At 36.8% G+C, this 20,089-nt stretch overlaps 1 protein-coding gene across 2 annotated transcripts in view; it reads left to right on the forward strand.

The window, feature by feature from the left end:
* LOC101737547 (zinc finger protein Gfi-1b) overlaps positions 1-20,089 on the forward strand; it is a 90,455-nt gene that overhangs the window by 41,674 nt on the left and 28,692 nt on the right. Inside the window, exons 3-4 of one of the 2 annotated variants that reach the window (XM_004929287.5) lie at positions 10,136-10,781; positions 11,207-11,388. In XM_004929287.5, the coding sequence (XP_004929344.1) occupies positions 10,136-10,781; positions 11,207-11,388 (828 nt within the window). The remainder of the gene's footprint in view (positions 1-10,135; positions 10,782-11,206; positions 11,389-20,089) is intronic. The other variant, XM_012692995.4, reaches the window with a different exon arrangement.

Genomic DNA, 20,089 nt, shown 5'->3' on the forward strand with positions numbered 1-20,089 from the left:
GAGGAATCGGGACCGTTGTGCCGTGCCGCCAGATAAAGCTGGGTCACCATGTTACGTAATACAAACGATAAGATAAAAAATAATGTTATTTCAATACAGTCACCAATAATTGGTGGAAAAACGAAAATATCATTATTAAAGATAATCATTATATTTCTGATACATATACACTGTTACAGCTAAGGTACCACGATTCTGCGTATTCCTATACCAAAAACATTTTATAACAATTTAAACCCCGTTACAGCCGTTATACAATACATTTTGGAGCATCAATGTAATGTCTCATGATGGGTAACGCCTTTTACCCTATTTTTCAGACAGGGGGCTCAACCTTCCTTCCTTCTGCCAAGATTCCGCGCCTAGGGGGCGAGCGAGCATGTGTACGGGGTACTGACGATCTGCTGATGTTTGGGATCAGATCGCGCACTCTAGGATGTTTTTAGACCTCTACTCACCAAAACTTTACACTCTCTCACTCTGTGTCCGATTTCCGCCTGAAATCACAACCCGGGCAGACTAGAGAGGTTCCCGCGATCAACACTATAACCAGGCTCCCTGTGCCACTCCGAGGACGCCCAACCGACGGGTCGTCGACGATCAGCGACGCCGGGATCCGCGGACCGCCGACAAGGTTGCTTCCAGATTACTTATGGAAGACAACGATCTCGGTCGCAGTCTTCCATCTGATGTCAGCGCGGCTAGAGCGGCGATAGCGGGGGGCCACGGCCTCAACCCTTATAGGTCGGTCCATGCTCATGAGAAGAATCATCGGGAAAACGCCAATTACCCTATCATACTTACACCCACAGGCGGTAGCCACACATTGGAAGTAAAAAAAAAAAAAAAACTTTTCATTGGAAGGTCATTGCATCTCTTTAGAACGATCGAACCAATTAGACTTTAATGTCTGAAAAGTATAAATTAGAATATGAGAAAGTTATAAAAATGTTCCAAAAAAATTAAAATTTACACAACAAACTTATTGAAATTCGGACGAGACAATCATAAGCCGAGTCAGTTATTAGAAAACACAAGATTATGAAAATGTAAGAAAATCGAACAGTTTTATTTTTGAAAATACACATACATAAGTCATCGCCATAAATACATCATTATTCATGATTTGCTTGAAATTTGAGTATTTTGTGGAAAATCCGAAACGATACGAGGTAACGCGATATTGAAAATCCCTTTAATCGTGATTGTAAAAATGAATTGGATTTGGAAAAATACTCAAAAATATTGAGTTTATGATGAGCGTGATCGTGAAAAATGTATTGGGAGAATAGTTTTACATAACAATTTAGAAACAGGTCTGCTTACGTCACGAAACGTCATAAGTCTCAAGAAATCCAATGTAATAAAATACATTCATTTCATGTTACGAAAGTCGAATATCTTTTGTAACTGAGGATTACGGAGCCATACGTCACAGTTCTATGAAAATATTTATCGTTACCTGACATTGTCTAAATCACTATTAAGAATGCCGATACAGAAAATCTTTGATGTTATTATCAAAATCAACAAATATATATAAGTAAATTTGACAGTTTAAAATGCGCGATAACGTCCAAGGTGATTTAACTGATTGGGGAGCTAAACAAATTGAGAAGGGCATGTTTTGAAGGTTAGGGCTATTTCAAAAGATTGTATAGCATGTTGAAAAATGTTATATCGATTTAAATTGTATCAGAAATCAAATACAAAACTGAGGCTTGCGAAAAAAAAAAACTACTAAAAAGTACATAGGTTGACGATCACTTCAAATTACAATTGATGTCTTTGCCCAGTTCTACAAAGAAAAAACAAGATTAAATCAAAGAGGAATCGTAGAAGAAGCCTGTCATTTTTGGAGTTTTCACGTAATATCTCAGTCCGATATTCTCAAATACGGGCGTGGCCTCGTAATCCATACTTGAGTTATCATTCTTGTGATCACGCCGCCTAAGTCCTGATTTATCAAATATTATGCAAGCGTCGTTGACATGTATAATGCCACGTTAGGCGGACGTGACGCGTCGGATTAGGGCGGGTCCACAACGGACGGATTGGTGACGCGGCTGCGGGATACTGGACGTAACGATAAAATTCCAATTTATGATATTAACGTTAATTAATTTAAAACATTATTTTTAGACATTTTAATTACATATTTGTCAATCGATGGTGACTAATTGACGTAAACGACAAAATAAAAAGAACAATGTCTAATATATGTAATTACCATCAAAAAAATGTGAGCCGTCACGGGACGCCTGGCAGATGTGAAACATCGACATTATTTTGTAAAATTAATATGCAGAAAATAACAGATTGTGATAGGAACTAAATATGTCATAATGATAATATAAAATATTACGAAAAAATATTTTGTTTTCAAGTAACACACAGGTTATGTGTACTGTAGTAAACAACACTGTATACACTACGGAGTATACACTATAGGTATCCGAGCTCAGTGTAGCGAGAGAGATGGCTTAACGCCGGATCGAGTGGGAGAGAATCGCACAGTCGATTGCGCATGGCGACGCGTCGCCACGGCATGCGTCGCCATGCCAGAAATCGGTTTTACGTGCGGCTATAGATGTTTCACATCAATTAGAGACCAAGAAATAAAACCTGCGAGATTCGTTTCCGGGTGCTCGGTGTGTCGCTATCTTTATTAGTTGGCAGTTTTATGGTGACGTATGGTCAGATAATGACATCGGTTCGGCACCTGGTTAAATAATCTAAAACGCAAACGAGGCACGAGTAATATTTGCTAACTGGTGTCCAACACGCCAATTGCTAACGGTATTACTATGCGTTTTTTTTTGGGCATATGGACGAAAAAACCCAGAGCCCGCTGGGTGTAAGCTGGTTACTGGAAGCCATAGACATCATATCGTGACCGCCGCCATCTTTGAAATGTGACGTCTACATCTCTATTGAATTATATGTAGGCTGTTCCACCCTCAATCACATGATTGTTACGCGGTAAAAATAGGCAAGGCGATGGTGCCTCACGGATGGCTCATGAAACTGTGCTTATTCTTTTCTTAGATGTATTTCCGGCTTCTGTAGCAGAACAAACTTTGGACTTTTAAGCTTTGTATCTCTGAAGCCCAATAAAAACTATTCCACGTGTTTAAATTATATAAAACTCGGTAACACGTAACAATTATCTAACAAATTGGATATTCTCAAAAACACAGTCATAAAGATTAAGGAATCAATACACAGATATCAAATCAACACTTTTATTGAACGTGTATAAAGATATAAATTGAACCCTGCTCACGTCATAAATATATGGACACCGGATTCCATTTTATACCGGTTATTAAACAAATAATAACTAATATAAAATAAGCTTTTTGTGTAGATGTAAATCTTGTAATACGAGGTCATTATATGCTGGTATAATATCACGTACCTACGCTAAACACGACTTAACCTTCGATCATATACTTTATTTAATGTAATCTTTGCTTTGTGGATTATTGGAAATAAATCCATTAGGATTACAATGTTTTACAAACATTTACATATTCATATATACTAGAGGTCCCGCAGTAGTCGAAATTCGACTATAATTAATTGGCATTGTAAGTTTGTACACTATTACGATTGTATTTTATACTTCTATAATCACAAATTTCGGCAAGGCTACACTATAAAAAAATATTAATAAAGACAAACAATATTTAATCTATTCTCAATTTGACAACAGACGTTAAGAACAAAATATTGACAATAAATAGTATGCATGCGTGTGTGCGTCAAATACATGGTATGTAGTGTGTGTACTGTTTTCTAAAAAAATATTAGCATTATGAACTTCTTCTCTATATGCTCTATAAGTGTGGAAAATTTCATACTCCTCCGTCCGCGCAATTTTCGTAAAAAGGGATACAAAGTTTTTGCTTCACGTATTAATATATAGATTTTTTAAAACTTTTGGTCCGCCATATTCTAAGTATGGATTCCGATTACGAATTAGTTCACTAATGCTAAAGTGTGTTATTATAAACATATGTACCTGTATGTGCAATAAGAGCAAAAGAAAACGATTTTCAACATATTCAATTAAATTGATTCTTTCTCCTCGTTCTTCTTCGAAGGTGACATAATATCGATGAAAGAACACGATGCGCTTATAGCTTAACATTAACAGAGAAGACCTTTTTTCAAGCGGGGCTTAAATCTGATCCAGGTCTATTCTGCAATTGATGAGTAAGGACTTCGGTGACTACTCAGTATCTGGTAGTCCGTTTTATTTTAATTTTTTTATTGCTTAGATGGATGGACGAGATCACAGCCCACCTGGTGTTAAGTGGTTACTGGAGCCCATAGACATCTACATCGTAATTGCGCCACCCACCTCTAGTTAAGTTCTAAGGTCTCAAGTATAGTTACAACGGCTGCCCCGCCCTTCAAACCGAAACGCATTACTGCTTCATGGCTGAAATAGGCAGGGTGGTGGTACCTAACCGTGCGGTCTCACTAGAGGTCCTACCACCAGTAATTACGCAAATTATAATTTTGCGGGGTTGATTTTTATTACACGAAGTTATTCCTTCACCGTGGAAGTCAATCGTGAACATTTGTTGAGTACGTATTTCATTAGAAAAATTGGTACCCGCCTGAGATTCGAACACCGGTGCATCGCTCAACACGTATGCACCGGACGTCTTATCATCAAGGCCACGACGACTTGTATGTATGTCTACCTCCAATCAACGACAATTAAAAAACACACACACAAACTTTCTTCGTGAATACACCCAGCTGGCAGGCTATTATAAAATAACAATGTATTTATTTATTTCGATAAGAGCATAAACGGAAGCTAATATTTGAAAGAAAAAAATACGGAACTTTCAGAAACAAAAAAACGTAAAAATGTTCCAAGTCAAGGCCGTTAACTTTATTGAAGAATTTTCAATACATTATAAATCGTCGTTTACAACGCTAGATTCACTAATCTACTAATCTATGCCGATAAACAGATTAACGCGTTATAAGATTGATAAAAAAATAAAACATTAAAACTGAATGATAACATTTGATTTATACATTCATTAAATGATTATCTGACGAATCCATGCGGGCCTACGTTAGGTATCTTATCTGCCGCTACGTGCTTATTAGTCACTTACTAATATTTTAATTCGATTTTCAATTTTACATACATTACTACGGAATCCGTAGTCATTAAAACGGAATTCCAGTGGTCGTCCCATAGATACAACCCCCTCAATTTCTCGCCGGATCTTCTCAGTGGGTCGAGATTTCGATCTGGTGGTAGAATCAGCGAAGCACTGCTCTTGGTTAGCAATTCGCTCAGGTTGAACCCATGAGCTCAAGTACCAGTCCGCGTGTAGTTGGAATAACTCCTTAGACCACCACCTACTCGCTCGGTTACGATGGCATAGCCTCTCAAGGCTACCAGCTTAGGTAGGAAAAAATACGCTACCAACGATTAGGTAGGAAAAAAAACATGTGGACGAAGCTTTAATTGTTTTGTATAGCATCTGTTACCCGTTATATCAAAATGCATGACTATTCCCGCTAAAAACACGCTGTAGTATATATAATCTACACATACGGTATTAGAAGATACTCAATAAATAAATAAAAAATTACCGTAATTAAAACTTCTTTTAAGGTTTACTCTCGCATTTTTTATTGTCATTATATTATTTCCAAGTAATTGTTTGAGATGATTCCATCATCTCGTTTTTATCATCGCACCGCCCGCCACCGGAGTAGAGTTCATCCATACTACCTGGAGCCACTGCGTTCATCCATAGTGCGTTTCCAGAGATCTTTTTTACTACGTACCATCAGGCTTTAGATAAGCTCCCCTCCACGGGGTTTCCCGAGCGCTCTGACATTTCCTTTTTCAAACGAGGCTTGTGGAGATTACTTAACGGTAGGTAGCGGCTTGGCTCTACCCCTGGTATTGCTGAAGTCCATGGGCGACGGTAACCACTCACCATCAGGTGGGTCGTATGCTCGTGTACTTTACATTATTCGTGGTTACGCACGACTGCAAAATATTCGATACGAGATTAAGTCGTAAAAATAGTTTTAATTACTTCTACGAATCATGGGAATTGAAGAAAATACTATTTTAATAACTATTCGAAATGCAATAGCCCGAAAATGAAATCAGTCGTAATTCATTCTTTTCATTCGCCACTGCAGACAGCCCTCCCATCCAAGCTCGAAGCTCCAACATTCGTCCTGGCTTTATTAAATTTTTGTTAGATCCGTCATGCGTCCCGTATAAGTACCGAGTCTATTACAATATAAATCTTGATTAATTATAATACGTACGTGACTTTGCAAAATTTGTCTATATTCATTTAATATACTTTCATGTAAATTCGGAATGCGAACGTTCGAGTTCTTTTTTCAATAACGCCGATTAATTGAAGCTTCAAACTTATATCTAGTGTGGCAGCGGCACATCTTTCCGTGTTTCAATAATGCAACATTATTAATAATAATAATAAAGCTTTCTTTATTCCATAGTTTGAAGGGTGGGGCAGCCGTTGTAACTATACTGAGACCTTAGAACTTATATCTCAAGGTGTGTGGCGCATTTACGTTGTAGATGTCTATGGGTTACAGTAACCACTTAACACCAGGTGGACTGTGAGCTCGTCTACACATTTGGCCTTAAAAAAAAAAAAGCAATAAAAAAATTAAAAAAATTAGCAATTAAATTACATAATTTTCTTGTACAAATAAATAGACATAGCTTAATTAACAACATAATTAGAAATTAACATGCAATAAAGAAGCATAATTTGAACATACATTAATTGATTAAAAGTTAGTTTCTTATATTAATTTCTTATTGATTATTATTTTCATTATTTCTGTACGGACCCTCTTCGGGTAAAAGCTTGCTCAGGTACACCACTTATTTCTATCCTTGGCGGCCTATCCTTTTTAAGCCAATCTTTACCAACCACTGTTACAATTTTGTCTACCCAGCCGACAACACGCTTAGCCATCGACTAAAGTACTATCTCTATGGATGTCGATGGTCTCTTTATTTCAGCTGAGACTGTCTGTCCCGTCTGTCCCATGAAACAATGTATTTAAAAAAAAACACGTTTTCCATTCTTGAATGAATATGACGTAGATTAAATTCAGTAACTCACGCATTTATTATTTATGATTGAAATTTCGCCTATCAATACATTATTATCTATTCATTATCAATAATAACGATCTGTTAAACGAATATGAATGTCGATGTTTTTGTTTGTCGTAATTTGAATATTATGTTGACTACCGTCAAATTTCCAATTTAAAAGTATAGATTATGTTTCATAACAAACATGCTTTGAGATAATTGAGTCGTCTATTATCAAAGGTGGCAATCTGTGCATTTGGACAAAAATTTTTTATTGATATGTCAATACAGATTGATTTGAATATAATCGTCTCCTTCAAAGAATACGGTTCAAAACCTGCATTAAATAAAGGTTAATAGTTAACCTGTTATTTATCTAAGATGTCGTTCCGAAGAGTTTTGTGACTGCCGATGGAATACAAAGTCAATAATTCGTTTTTCTGATTTACCAATCATTGTCCAAAAGTCAGATTGCCGCCTTTGATAATAGTCGACTCAATTGACGTTCACGATATCTTATCCTGTGGATCCTGCAATAGTTGTTGAGTCATGTTTGCGACTTGCAAAAACTGAAGGAAACTTTTGAGTCACTCAATTATAGAAATCGAATAATTTCTTGAACATTAATGAATGATTACATTACTTGAATGAGTAATTACAAGTCATAAAGGTGCAGACATCGACTAATATTTATTTGTTACTAGCTGACCCGGCAGACTTCGTAGTGCCTCAATCGATAAATAAAAGACCTAAACTATTGTATAAAATAAACTCAAAACAAACGAAAGGAATTTTGATATTTATCTACCTTTTAAACCTTCTCTGGACTTCTACAAATAATTCAAGACCAAAATTAGCCAAATCGGTCCAGCCGTTCTCGAGTTTTAGCGAGACTAACGAACAGTAATTCATTTATATATATATAGATAATAGATGTCAGCTCGCGCAGGTTGATACCCGCAGACTTATTTCGGCACGCGAAACGATCGCGAGGAAGTAGACACGGGTAGCCATGAAAAAAATCCTTATAAAAAACATGCTATAAATAAATACAGCACAACAGTAAAAAAAAATCCCTCCTACCAAACTTACGTGGAAATTCGAAACACGGAAAAGCTTATTTTTAATTTGTTAAAAGCTATCTAAATATCAATCTGAATGCACTAGTACCTACACTTCGCTTTGCGGCGCACCTTTTATAATTAAAATTGCATTAAGCGCACAAGTAGCCGCCTCGTAATGACGGTAATGTGCTGTTTGCATAAAAAACGCAGACAGAGACATGTAATCCAATTATTTTCGTTTTGAAATTTAATTAATTTGCTTGCTTAATAGAATAGACACTGTGAAAATAAGTGAAAATCATTATAAACATGCAAATAGTATTACATTTTGATTGGATTTGTTAAAACATATGCTTAGCACGGATAACGAATCAGTAGATGGTAATCAAAATAGGTCAGAAGTAAAATGAAACGAGGGATTTTTTTTTTGTATTGCTTATATGGATGGACAAGCTCAGAGCCCACCTGATGTTAAGTGGTTACTGGAGCCCATAGACATCTACAACGTAAATGCGCCACCCACCTCGAGATATAAGTTCTAAGGTCTCACTATAGTTACAACGGCTACCCCACCCTTCGAACCGAAACGCATTACTGCTTCACGGCGGAAATAGGCGGGGTGGTGGTACCTACCCGTGCGGACTCCCAAGAGGTCCTACCACCAGGGAATGTCATATCATATTTCCAAATACCGATTCTATGTTCTAAATTAAAACAAAATAAGTAGGTTGCAATATGACATGATCAAAACGCAAATCAAGCCTTGAATTATCCAATAAGCTAACACAATGAAACGGGATCTATAATTACGATTCCTTCATTCACTTCGTGGGGGTCACACATTCAATATTTTGCAAGACCATAAATTCGAGCATACTGTAGTAACGGAACAATGAATCTAAATAACCATTAATATGTAATAAATGCTATGGGGCAATAAAACCGTGTCGCGTAGGGGGACAAACAAACAAGTGTACAATGCCAACCCTTAAACGCTGCCCATTGTTGAAGAGTCCCGGTCGTGAAAGGGGCGAAGAGTCATTGCCGAGTTTTGCCGAATCCTGCCGATTGGTTCCGCTCCAAATGCCGACAGCTGCTGCGTTTCAGATGTAGGGGGTCCCTCTTCATTAGTGTAACTTGTCTCGTCTAGAGATCGATGTTTGTTTTTAGACAGCGTGAGTCCACGCCGATGGTTCTCCGATGATTTTTAATTATTTGACTGCCTCTCAAACAATATAATCGTAAATCGTAATTCTTTCGATTTATATTCGATTAAGACCTAAAATATTGGACAAACTCACATGGTCAGACTGATCTATACAGGCAATACATAATAATCATCACCTCAAAGGAATATTTCTAGAAACTTCAAGACGAACCACTGTAGTTCAAAACTATTGGTATATTCGTTTGCAAATTCTTCCAATAACAATAAATTATTAAAAATTAATTTTCATATTATTATTGTGTAAATTTAAAACGTATAAATATGTACATCAGGCAGCGAAGCGCTAAATATTAACCAAACAACAAACTATTGTTATCTGTTGAGACCTTTCGCGCCCGCGGATTAGTGAATTGTAAAAAAGAACTGGGGTCGCAACGACCCGATGTGTTAATTACGGGGGCCGGGCGAGGGTTGAGAACAGATGAGAGTCAATTTGCTGCTGCGACATGATACGGCCCATTTCATCGAGAGCGACAAGTGTGGCACCTGCGCTGTTTCACTGCGCTTGGGGGCCAGTTCGCTATTGTGCTCGCACAATTGCGAGGTCTATTGTGGTAATAAGTTAGACTGCACAGTGAATTTTGTAAACATTGTCTTATTTGATCGAAGTCACAATGCGGCTTTTTTTGAATTGTTCGAATATAATTAAAAACATTTGTTGAATCTCAACCTGAATATGAATGTGAGTTTTGGTCTTTGCAGAAAAAATCAAGTTTGGCATCAATCGGCTAGTCGGCGATAGAACGGACGAGGATGAAGAAGAACTACACAACAATGAGACTAGAGCTGAAGGCACATCACCAGCTTCACGATGCGGCAGTCCATGCTGGGCTCCATCTCCTCAATCGCCAAGATCAGTTCGATCCAGTTCACCTGAACTTGAAGTGGATTCTCCACCTTCATCACCACGGAGACAGCCCGACTCATCACCTCCACCAAAACGATCAGAAGCATTCTCGGTCAGCGCATTGTTGAGACCAGATGCCCCAAGAGTTCAACCTCAAAGACCATTTTTATATCCACCTTTACCTTTTGCTGAGTTCTTGAGAGACGCTGGCGGCCTTGGTCTCCACGGATGGGGAGGCTACAGTAACCTATATCTTCATGCCGTACAAGCTGCAGGGCCGGAATTGTTGAGGCTTCGAGCGGCAGTGCTTGGAGCTCCAGGACCTCTGACCAGGCCATTGCCGATCGGAGATGTGTATTCATGTGTTAAGTGCGAGAAGATGTTCAGTACACCCCATGGCCTGGAAGTTCACGCGAGAAGATCTCATAACGGCAAAAGACCCTTTGCTTGCGAACAATGCAGTAAGACATTCGGCCATGAAATCAGCTTGAGTCAACACAGGTGTGTATTACTATTCCTGTCTATCAAAACTGCGCGAACATTAATACATTGCTTATTAATTCAACATTAATCCCCGAATTAATATTGTTTTCTGTTACCGTTACCATACCCACGCTGAAAAGCCCCCTTCAAATGAGATCGACTCACGTATTTTTTATTTTGTTTTTCTTAGGTGGGTAGACGAGCTCACGGCCCACCTGATGTTAAGTCGTCACCGGAGCTCATAGACATCTACAACGTAAACGCCTGCACCTACCTTGACGCTTGCCAAACTGAAACGCATTACTGCTTCACGGCAGAAGCAGGTAGAAACGTAAATCACCAAAGCCATTTTTATTTCTCGTAGACATTGGTTGATGTGGACCACATTGGGAATCGCTGATTTAGAATTATTAATCACGTACTCACAACGATATCCCTGACAGGGCACTTCACAGCGTGGCGAAACTCTTCGAGTGCAAACAATGCGGGAAAACCTTCAAGAGATCGAGCACTCTCTCCACTCACCTGTTAATTCATTCCGACACCAGGCCATACCCTTGTCAGTACTGCGGAAAGAGATTCCACCAGAAATCTGATATGAAGAAACACACATACATACACACCGGTGAGTGCTTGACAATCTATACATCCATGTTAGGGCTTTAATGATAAACGAGATAAATTTGCGACCTTTTAACATACCTAAAACAAATGAAAAGGTTTTCAATTTTGCGCGAATTCCATTTTTCCGGATTTTTCTTTCAAATGCTTAATGTGTGAGTGACATATTTGGATATTTCTGGCCGTTTTCTTTTAGGATAAAATTTCCTAAATAAGCAAATATTTATACTAAATTCTTCATTGAAGTCATGCGTCACACGTATGTCGCAGCAACTTCGCCATTGAATTTGATATGGGCGTTTTTAAAATGAAAGCCAACATACCGTCTTTATTCTTGACTCGGTTAAACGGTCAACTGCCTATCGATCCGTTTACAGACAGGAATATATATCTCTTAAAACTAAATGAGCTCTAACCCGTTTGACACACAAACTAAAAATATTAGTGGGGAGTTGCGAATCGTACTAGCTACCACAATCGTTTTACTTTACTGGTGGTAATCGTTACTGGTGGTAGGACCTCTTGTGAGTCCGCGCGGGTAGGTACCACCGCCCTGCTTGTTTCTGCCGTGAAGCAGTAATGCATTTCGGTTTGAAGGGTGGGGCAGCCGTTGTAACTATACTTGAGACCTTAGAACTTATATCTCAAGGAGGGTGGCGCATTTACGTTGTAGATGTCTATGGGCTCCAGTAACCACTTAACACCAGGTCGGCTGTAAGCTCGTCCACCCAACTAAACAATAAAAAAAAACTTATTTTTGTCTCGAATTAATCAAGCATTCTGCTTTCAAGAGTAAAGATAACTATTATATCAACCGAAATTTTGACGTCATGTTTCAAGGCAATCGAAATAGCGTCAAAGGATTCTGTTTACCTAACACCAGACCGAGACTTATTTTTCTCATGCGAACTTAATAAGGACACATAAAACTGTTTCTGTATTAGACGTATCTGCGGCTTTTTTAATTAAAACCTTCACACAAATCAACAAGATAAATCTACAATGACAAGTTCAACCGAAACTTCCATTGTAAACCCATTAAGAGGCATAATTCAAAACGGTAACATTGTAAACGTCGCCCCCCCACATCGCAATAATTAATGTACATTAACAGCTAAGACGGGCTCGCTGCTGTTTCCACGGTTAAAATAATAGCGATACGAAATTTTTGAATGGGTTTATTTTTTTGTCTTGTTAGGTAAATTACCGTATATTGCTGTCTTATTGGAAAATTAGCATACCTACCATAACATAGCTTGGTTAAACAAAACTCTTACGTTCCTTATGATCAGGCATTGGATTAAGGGGTTTTTAACCAATGTGTCTAACATTAAGGTCAAGTTTCTTGCAGAAACATATAATTAAAATAGGCAGAATAGTGACCTTACTGTTGCGGGTACAGAATTTGCTCTTCCACCAGTACAAGATCACGTATCAAATATGATTATGATATTATGGAAACTTTCAGTGCCCCGTTGAAATGAGTTGGGTGTTTTATTATCGGTTAAGCCGGGAGGAAACGGGTGAGACGTTCGCGGTTACATTATACTGACGATTGGGTTACTCGGCTACACACCGACGATAAAAATCAAGCGCTCCTGACTGTTTCGCCGAAATCACAGTGGACAAACATTGTTTGATGAACAGCTTAGTTGGTCTTGGTCTAGGTGTGTTTTATCTATATATTTAAACGTATATAAGTATGTATTTCAGTCTCTGTTTTCTATCTCTGTCTTTTGTCTCTGTCCATAGCACACATTCCGAGTTATTATTTATTACATCTGACATATGCTACAGATAATATGGCATGTTGTAAGCTTGAAAGAATAAATACTAAATGCTGCCTATTCTTGCTGCTATGTTATACAAAGCAATTGAGATTTCGACCTTAAAGCGAGTGTCGGCATTCACGTTGTCTTTTTTACTGACTCAGCTCACCGCATTACGTAAGGTCGGCTGTGATCTTCTTCACTGGTCAACGCAATAAGGGCTATGTTGTAAAGCATAATTATTCATGTTCCATTCTTTTAAAATTACAAGTTTAACTTTCAAGCCTTGCTTAGCGGGTACTTTATTTTTGTCATATATTCTCCACAATGTTTGCAGAATAAAATTATACAAATACAATTTAGTTTTCATGATACTATAATGCAGTGAATAGTTATCCCACCAAATATTATATATAGCACTCAACCGAAGTTTCAAGCCAAAAATTTAATAACATAAACTTCAATATTGTTCCGATCGTGTTCGTCTTGGATAATATATGAAAGATAAAGTAAGTCACAACGTTCGTACTAACACACGCATAACTGGTAAAATAGTTTATGTATAATAGAAATTTTATATCAGCGTTGCTCGAACTAACGGTCTGTGTGTTAAATCCGTTCAATGAATATAAGATGATGCGGTGTACGTCTGGCCACAGTTAGTCGACGGATAAGATTCGTCGGTACCGTGCCCCTCAAATGGTCTCATGATTTTCTTATACGTGCTCGACAAAGGCAAGGGTTTGGATTGAATAGAAAATTGTATATAGTTGCATTTGACTATCTCTAGCGTACAACAAGACTGTGTTTTGTATTTACTTTGTGGTTTGACTATTGTCCTTCTGATGTGAACTTAAACACACCCAACTGAATTTATTTTGGGGGTTGTATTATTCTAACTCTTTATTAGACGCGTTTAGATAACATTTCTTGTTTCGATTTTTCGTCAAGACATTCATAGATTCATCTAGCCTAGTTTTTTGAATAGATTGGTTGGCCAACCTTGCGATCTGTCTGGTGTAAAATAGTTACGGAACTCCTTAGTATCTGGTATCTAGTAACGTATATGATGGGTAAATGCCACTTGAGATGTGACTATTCCTTGAAACTAGTAGAAATAGGTATGATGGCAGTATCTATCTACCCATGCAGGATTACAGTATACCAAATTTCCTGTGTATGGGGAATATTAAACTATAGAAGACTCTCCCAAAAAGTATATTTTAACCTTTTCAACTTGAATATGTGAAAATATTCCAAAAATCGAATTAACCAATCCTTTTCCTATCTATTCTAAGCGGAGCAGCATATTGAAGTTACCCTCGACTTCCATCTTCGTTTCAAGCCATACCTATAGCGATATCTACTACCTACTATCCCCCAGTTCATTTAAGACAAGGGTGGGGGCACGCTCTGTGATTCAGACGCATAGATTCGCCGTTTCATTGCTTTGACAGTGTGTGCGAGCGAGATATATATACAAAAATATAGTTCGCAAGAAAAGAACGAAAGACGAAGGGTTGGGTTAGTTATTGAGCACATGTTTCTTGCTGCAGGGTTTAAAGATAAATGCAGTCTATGAATAAATTTTCTATTCTTTTCGAATGCATAGAATGTTCTCGTTATTTCAACCAAACGATTCAAACGCTAAAGAGCACATACAATTATAATTATTTGAGTTCTATATTTTTTTCCATTTAGGTAAAGACATGCAGTGCAGAAAATTACAAAAAACAGCGTTGATTTTTATTTAAGCTATTTCAAAGATAATCTTACCAATTCCGTCAGTAAACATACACCCAAAACATCACCAAACAACGCTTAAGCATAACATTTAACACAACATAGATACAGTAAACGCATCACACCTGATCGCCCCTAATACGAAACCCTCAACTTGTAAATTATTAACGATATCAACTTAGCGAATAGTTGTCAGAACGGCGTTTTAATCAGTGTCCCAAGTTCTTGATTTATGTACCCCAACTGAATTTATAGTCGAAATTTTATTTATAATTACTCCGCCTAAATTAAATGGTCGGCGATTAGTCAACGTCTGCACTGAGGACTGTGGGCCCGATTTGTCACCTCACCCGTGCCGGTTTAATTCGACGCTAATTGACGGAAGTTCAGGATCCCCGAACTTGTACCTGGCAGTAAGCTCGTTTAGAGACTATGTAGTTAGCGTTAGTTCGACTGAGAATAATTAATGGCGGCTTTAATACGATTCGATGTTAACTAGTGCGCGTATATGCTTAGATCAATAGTCGAGAATACGCTTTTCGCGATTTAGTATAACTAGGGACCTCTAGTTATAGTCGAAATTCGACTATAATTAATTGGAATCGTAAGTTTGTACACTATTATGATTGTATTTTATATTTCCATAATCACAAATTTCGCCAAAGCTACACTATAAAAAAATATTAATAAAGACAAACAATATTTAATCTATTTTCAATTTGACCACAAAAGTTTGAAGAACAAAAGTTTGACAATAAATAGTATGCATGCGTGTGTGCGTCAAATACATGGTATGTAGTGTGTGTAATGTTTTCTTTATTGATTTAATGTAACCTTTTATGCATTATTTTAAAAAAATATTATCATTGTGCACTTCTTCTCTATATTCTCTATAAGTGTGGAAAATTTAATACTCCTCCATCTGCGCAATTTTCGTATACAAAGTTTTTGCTTCACGTATTAATATATAGATAATCTTTATATTGTTTATTGTAATTTAGCTCTAGTGAAATAGGTTTTACTGTTATACTCCGGTTTAATTTCAATTTTATAGAACACTAGCGGCCCGCTCCGGCTCCGCTCGGGTTTTTAACAAAAATTTCAACGATATTTGTCGTTGTTTTATTTTCTTAAATAAAAGAACACTTGTTGCGACGTAACTATAATCGTTAATATTTTTCGCAGGGCACGCGATGTAAAGAATATTTTAGGTAATTTTTTTACACCTTGGATTACATTATTGGAGTTGTAGTAAGGGAATAGTGTAGCTTCTAAGCAGTGAAATAATTTTTCAAATCGGTTCAGTAGTTTCTGAGCCTATTCAATACAAACAAACAAACGCTTTTCTCTTTATTATTATTATTATTATCTTATCTTTATTCGTTATTGTACACACAGTTAATATTACAGTAATTGCGTAAGATATAAAAAATGGCGAGCTTAACTCAACAATTGAGTTTTCTACCAGCTAACCGTTCTTAACGAAGGAAAGCTTTAATAATATAATACAATTATTATATTATTATATTAGTATAGATTATTCTGCGATTCAAAACGAGTATATTTTCATCAAAATAACGTTTTAACACGCTTTCATGAGCTCGGTATGCGTATACAATGAAATCTGAAAGACGTCCGATTAACTTGGAAATGAATTTTTTTACACGCATTAACTACCCATTACAATACAATAATTTCGTCTTGTAAACGAGGGAGAAAAGTTTCTTTTCCATAACATTTTTAATGATTACCCTAATGCTCGTTAATGACAAAAACAAGAAAGATAGTCAGCCGTTTCGTCTTTATCTATTTATATTATAAATTATAATTTGCGTAATTACTGGTGGTAGGACCTCTTGTGAGTCCGCACGGGTACCACCGCCCTGCCTATTTCTGCTGTGAAGCAGTGATGCGTTTCGGTTTGAAGGTTGGGGCAGCCGATGTAACTATACTGAGATCTTAGAACTTAAATCTCAAGATGGATGGGTCTATGGACTCCAGTAACCACTTAACATCAGGTGGGCTGTGAGCTCGTCCACTCATCTCACCAATAAATGTTTTTTTTTTTTTGTTTAGATTTAATTTAGGTATACTTTTTAAGTGACTGAATAAATGTTACTGGAAACCTAATTCCTTTTGAATCGATTCAAATCAAGTCAAAGAGACAAGAGTGTTACGACTGAATAGTAATTATAACTAGTATTTTATATTATTTTTATACTCAGGAACTTGGTCCCTTAATAACTGTCAATTTTCTCTAACCTGCCATCCTTAAGGCCGTGATTAAGAAAAAAAAAAGATATTAGGACGGAAGTCTCCCGTTGCGTCTCCTGAATATTTGATTTGCTCATTGTTAAGTGTTTTTTTTTTAAAACTCTACCTTCTCTTAATTAGTCAGGGAATAAACAAGTGGCACATTAGCTTTCGGAATAATTACACTGCGGGCTTCGTTTCCCGCTTTTTTTGTTGTCTTGTTCTTTTTTTTAAAACCACAATGGCGGTCTGCGTTGAAGAATTCAAAAGGCATTTGCGAAATTACTTCGCATCAAAGAGGCAATTAAAATGTTTGATCCGAAGTGTAATTGATATTAAAAATGTATCCCGGTATTTATGTTTCTGTTTTGTCAAACAATCTATTTATTCAAATTGATTTAAACATAAACTACATATTATATCAAAGTTCATCGCAATCTAAAAAGATAATAACTTACTTCACGTTTCATGAATATATTTTGAATTAAGCTTACAAAAGGACAGAGTTAATCGAAGTCTTAGATGCTACCCTTTGACGTTATAAAAGTAGTAAATCTTGCAAAAAAATAACATCAATTTTTACTGGTGGTAGGACCTCTTGAGAGTCCGCGCGGGTAGGTACCACCGCCCTGCCTATTTCTGCCGTGAAGCAGTAATGCGTTTCGGTTTGAAGGGTGGGGCAGCCGTTGTAACTATACTGAGATCTTAGAACTTATATCTCAAGGTGGGTGGTGCATTTACGTTGTAGATGTTTATGGGCTCTCCATCCATCTAAGAGAAAAACAAAAAAAAAAAACACGCATTTAAAATTTAAAAGGTCATATTTACAATACTCGCATAAACACTCAAAATGCCTTACCTCCTTTATAGACAGTCGAGAAAAGATTGAATTAAAAACGAATTTTGGAACACCGAGGATTCTTTCCCGAAGATTCTCATCGTCGAAAAGATTGCAAAGAACGAAATTAAAAGATATAAAACACTTCATAATTGGCACGATCCGACGGAGCGTCCTTAACTTTCTGTTCACAGCTTCTTTGATTACTTTTTAAAACGTTTTTTACCCTTAAGAATAGCAAAGACATCTCGGTAGGAACTTTAAAAAGGCTTGCTCCGCGTAATTGGGAACGTTTTGCGCAATTCCGAGCTGAAATTAAACTGGCATGCAAATGAGTGCGGATATTCCGCGTTATTCTTGAGCAAACAAACGTAATATTATTTGGTTAGTATTTTTTTTAAGTTATTGTCTTTTACTTTATGCAATTTTTTGGGCAAATAATTATTTCTAGTGTGGCAACACATTAGCCGTATGGCAACACAAGTGTTATCCGAGAGAATTAAAAATCCTTCATACTGAATCAAGTTTAATTGAAGCTATCACAAAATACAGACCAGACATATACAATACTATCTAATTTGCAACAATAACTGGCTGTATTCATGTTATGTTGTCGAAAAACAAAAGTTGTTTTATCGCCAATGAGCTAACTAACATAAAAGCTCTACAAAGCTATCAGTGGACTCAAACATTTATCATATTAAAATATTTCATGAACATTTTAATAAAAATCTGCGGCAATTTTTTTTCTATAACTGTATCACGCAAACGAATCCAAGCCAAAAATAACTCCAGAACTTTGATCGTAGAACAAAAATAAACAATAATAGAACTAACATTCGAATCCTTCGTACAAGATTCCAGACCTGAAAGTATTCTGTCCACATAACGCGAGGGGGGAAATCTAAGCGGTCCATAAGGCAGAGTGGTGGGTCAGAAGGGGAGGTGTCTTTACCCCCCCGGGGAACTGAATCAAGGAGCTATACGTGCTCTGAGTTTAATTAAAGACTTCAGAGTTCTCGGAATAGCTTCGATTTCAGTGGCTCTTACAGTTTGAATACTGAAAAGTACTGAACTCAAAGGAATTATTCGATATTTATAAACTGTTCTACGCTTCTGTCACTTAAATAATAAACCAGAAATAGTTGTAAATGGAAAAGCATAGTCTCAACTGATTTATTGTTTCAGATATAGGTGTTTGTGGAGTCTGATTTTTTATCGGAATGTCGATGAAGTATTAAAATAAAATATTATGTAGGTAGTTTAAAAACGTGCGAACTAACATCTATATATATATATATTAATTAATACGTGAAGCAAAAACTTTGTATCCCTTTTTACGAAAATTGCCCGGACGGAGGAGTATGAAATTTCTCACACTTATAGAGAGTATAGAGAAGAAGTGCAGACAATGCTAAGATTTTTTTTAAATAATGCATAAAAGATACATTAAATCAATTAAGAAAACATTACACACACTACATACCATGTATTTGACGCACACATGCATGCATACTATTTCTTGTCAAACTTTTGTTCATGACGTCTGTTGTCAAATTGAGAATAGATTTAAATATTGTTTGTCTTTGTTAATATTTTTTATAGTGTAGTCTTGGCGAAATTTGTGATTATAGAAGTATAAAATACAATCATAATAGTGTACAAACTTACAATTCCAATTAATTATAGTCGAATTTCGACTACTACGGGACCTCTAGTACTTTTTTAAATCATGTCGATACCGGTCAGAATATTAGAGCAAAATTATATAATTAATATATTGTCACTAGATATTGATGTTTGAGCAAATTTTCAAGTTAACCGGAATCTTCTAGAAGTCTTTGAAAATGATCTTCAAAGACTCCGTTACAAACAAACATACATCAATACCGAGCGAATAAAATCGTGTTAATACGATTCTTAAGTAAGATAGAAATAGTTATTCCTATCCTAGCTTCTATTACGTAGTACGTACTACGTAGGACCGCAATAGAGTGAAAGCGACAGGCGGCTCCAAAAACACAAAGGACAGTGACCTCGCGCATTGGCTAAATTATTTTGTGTTACATGGCATGCTGCTCAAAAAAGTATAATATAGTGTT

This window comes from Bombyx mori, chromosome 4 (genome assembly GCF_030269925.1).
Source record: "Bombyx mori chromosome 4, ASM3026992v2".
Taxonomy (NCBI): Eukaryota; Metazoa; Arthropoda; class Insecta; order Lepidoptera; family Bombycidae; genus Bombyx; species Bombyx mori.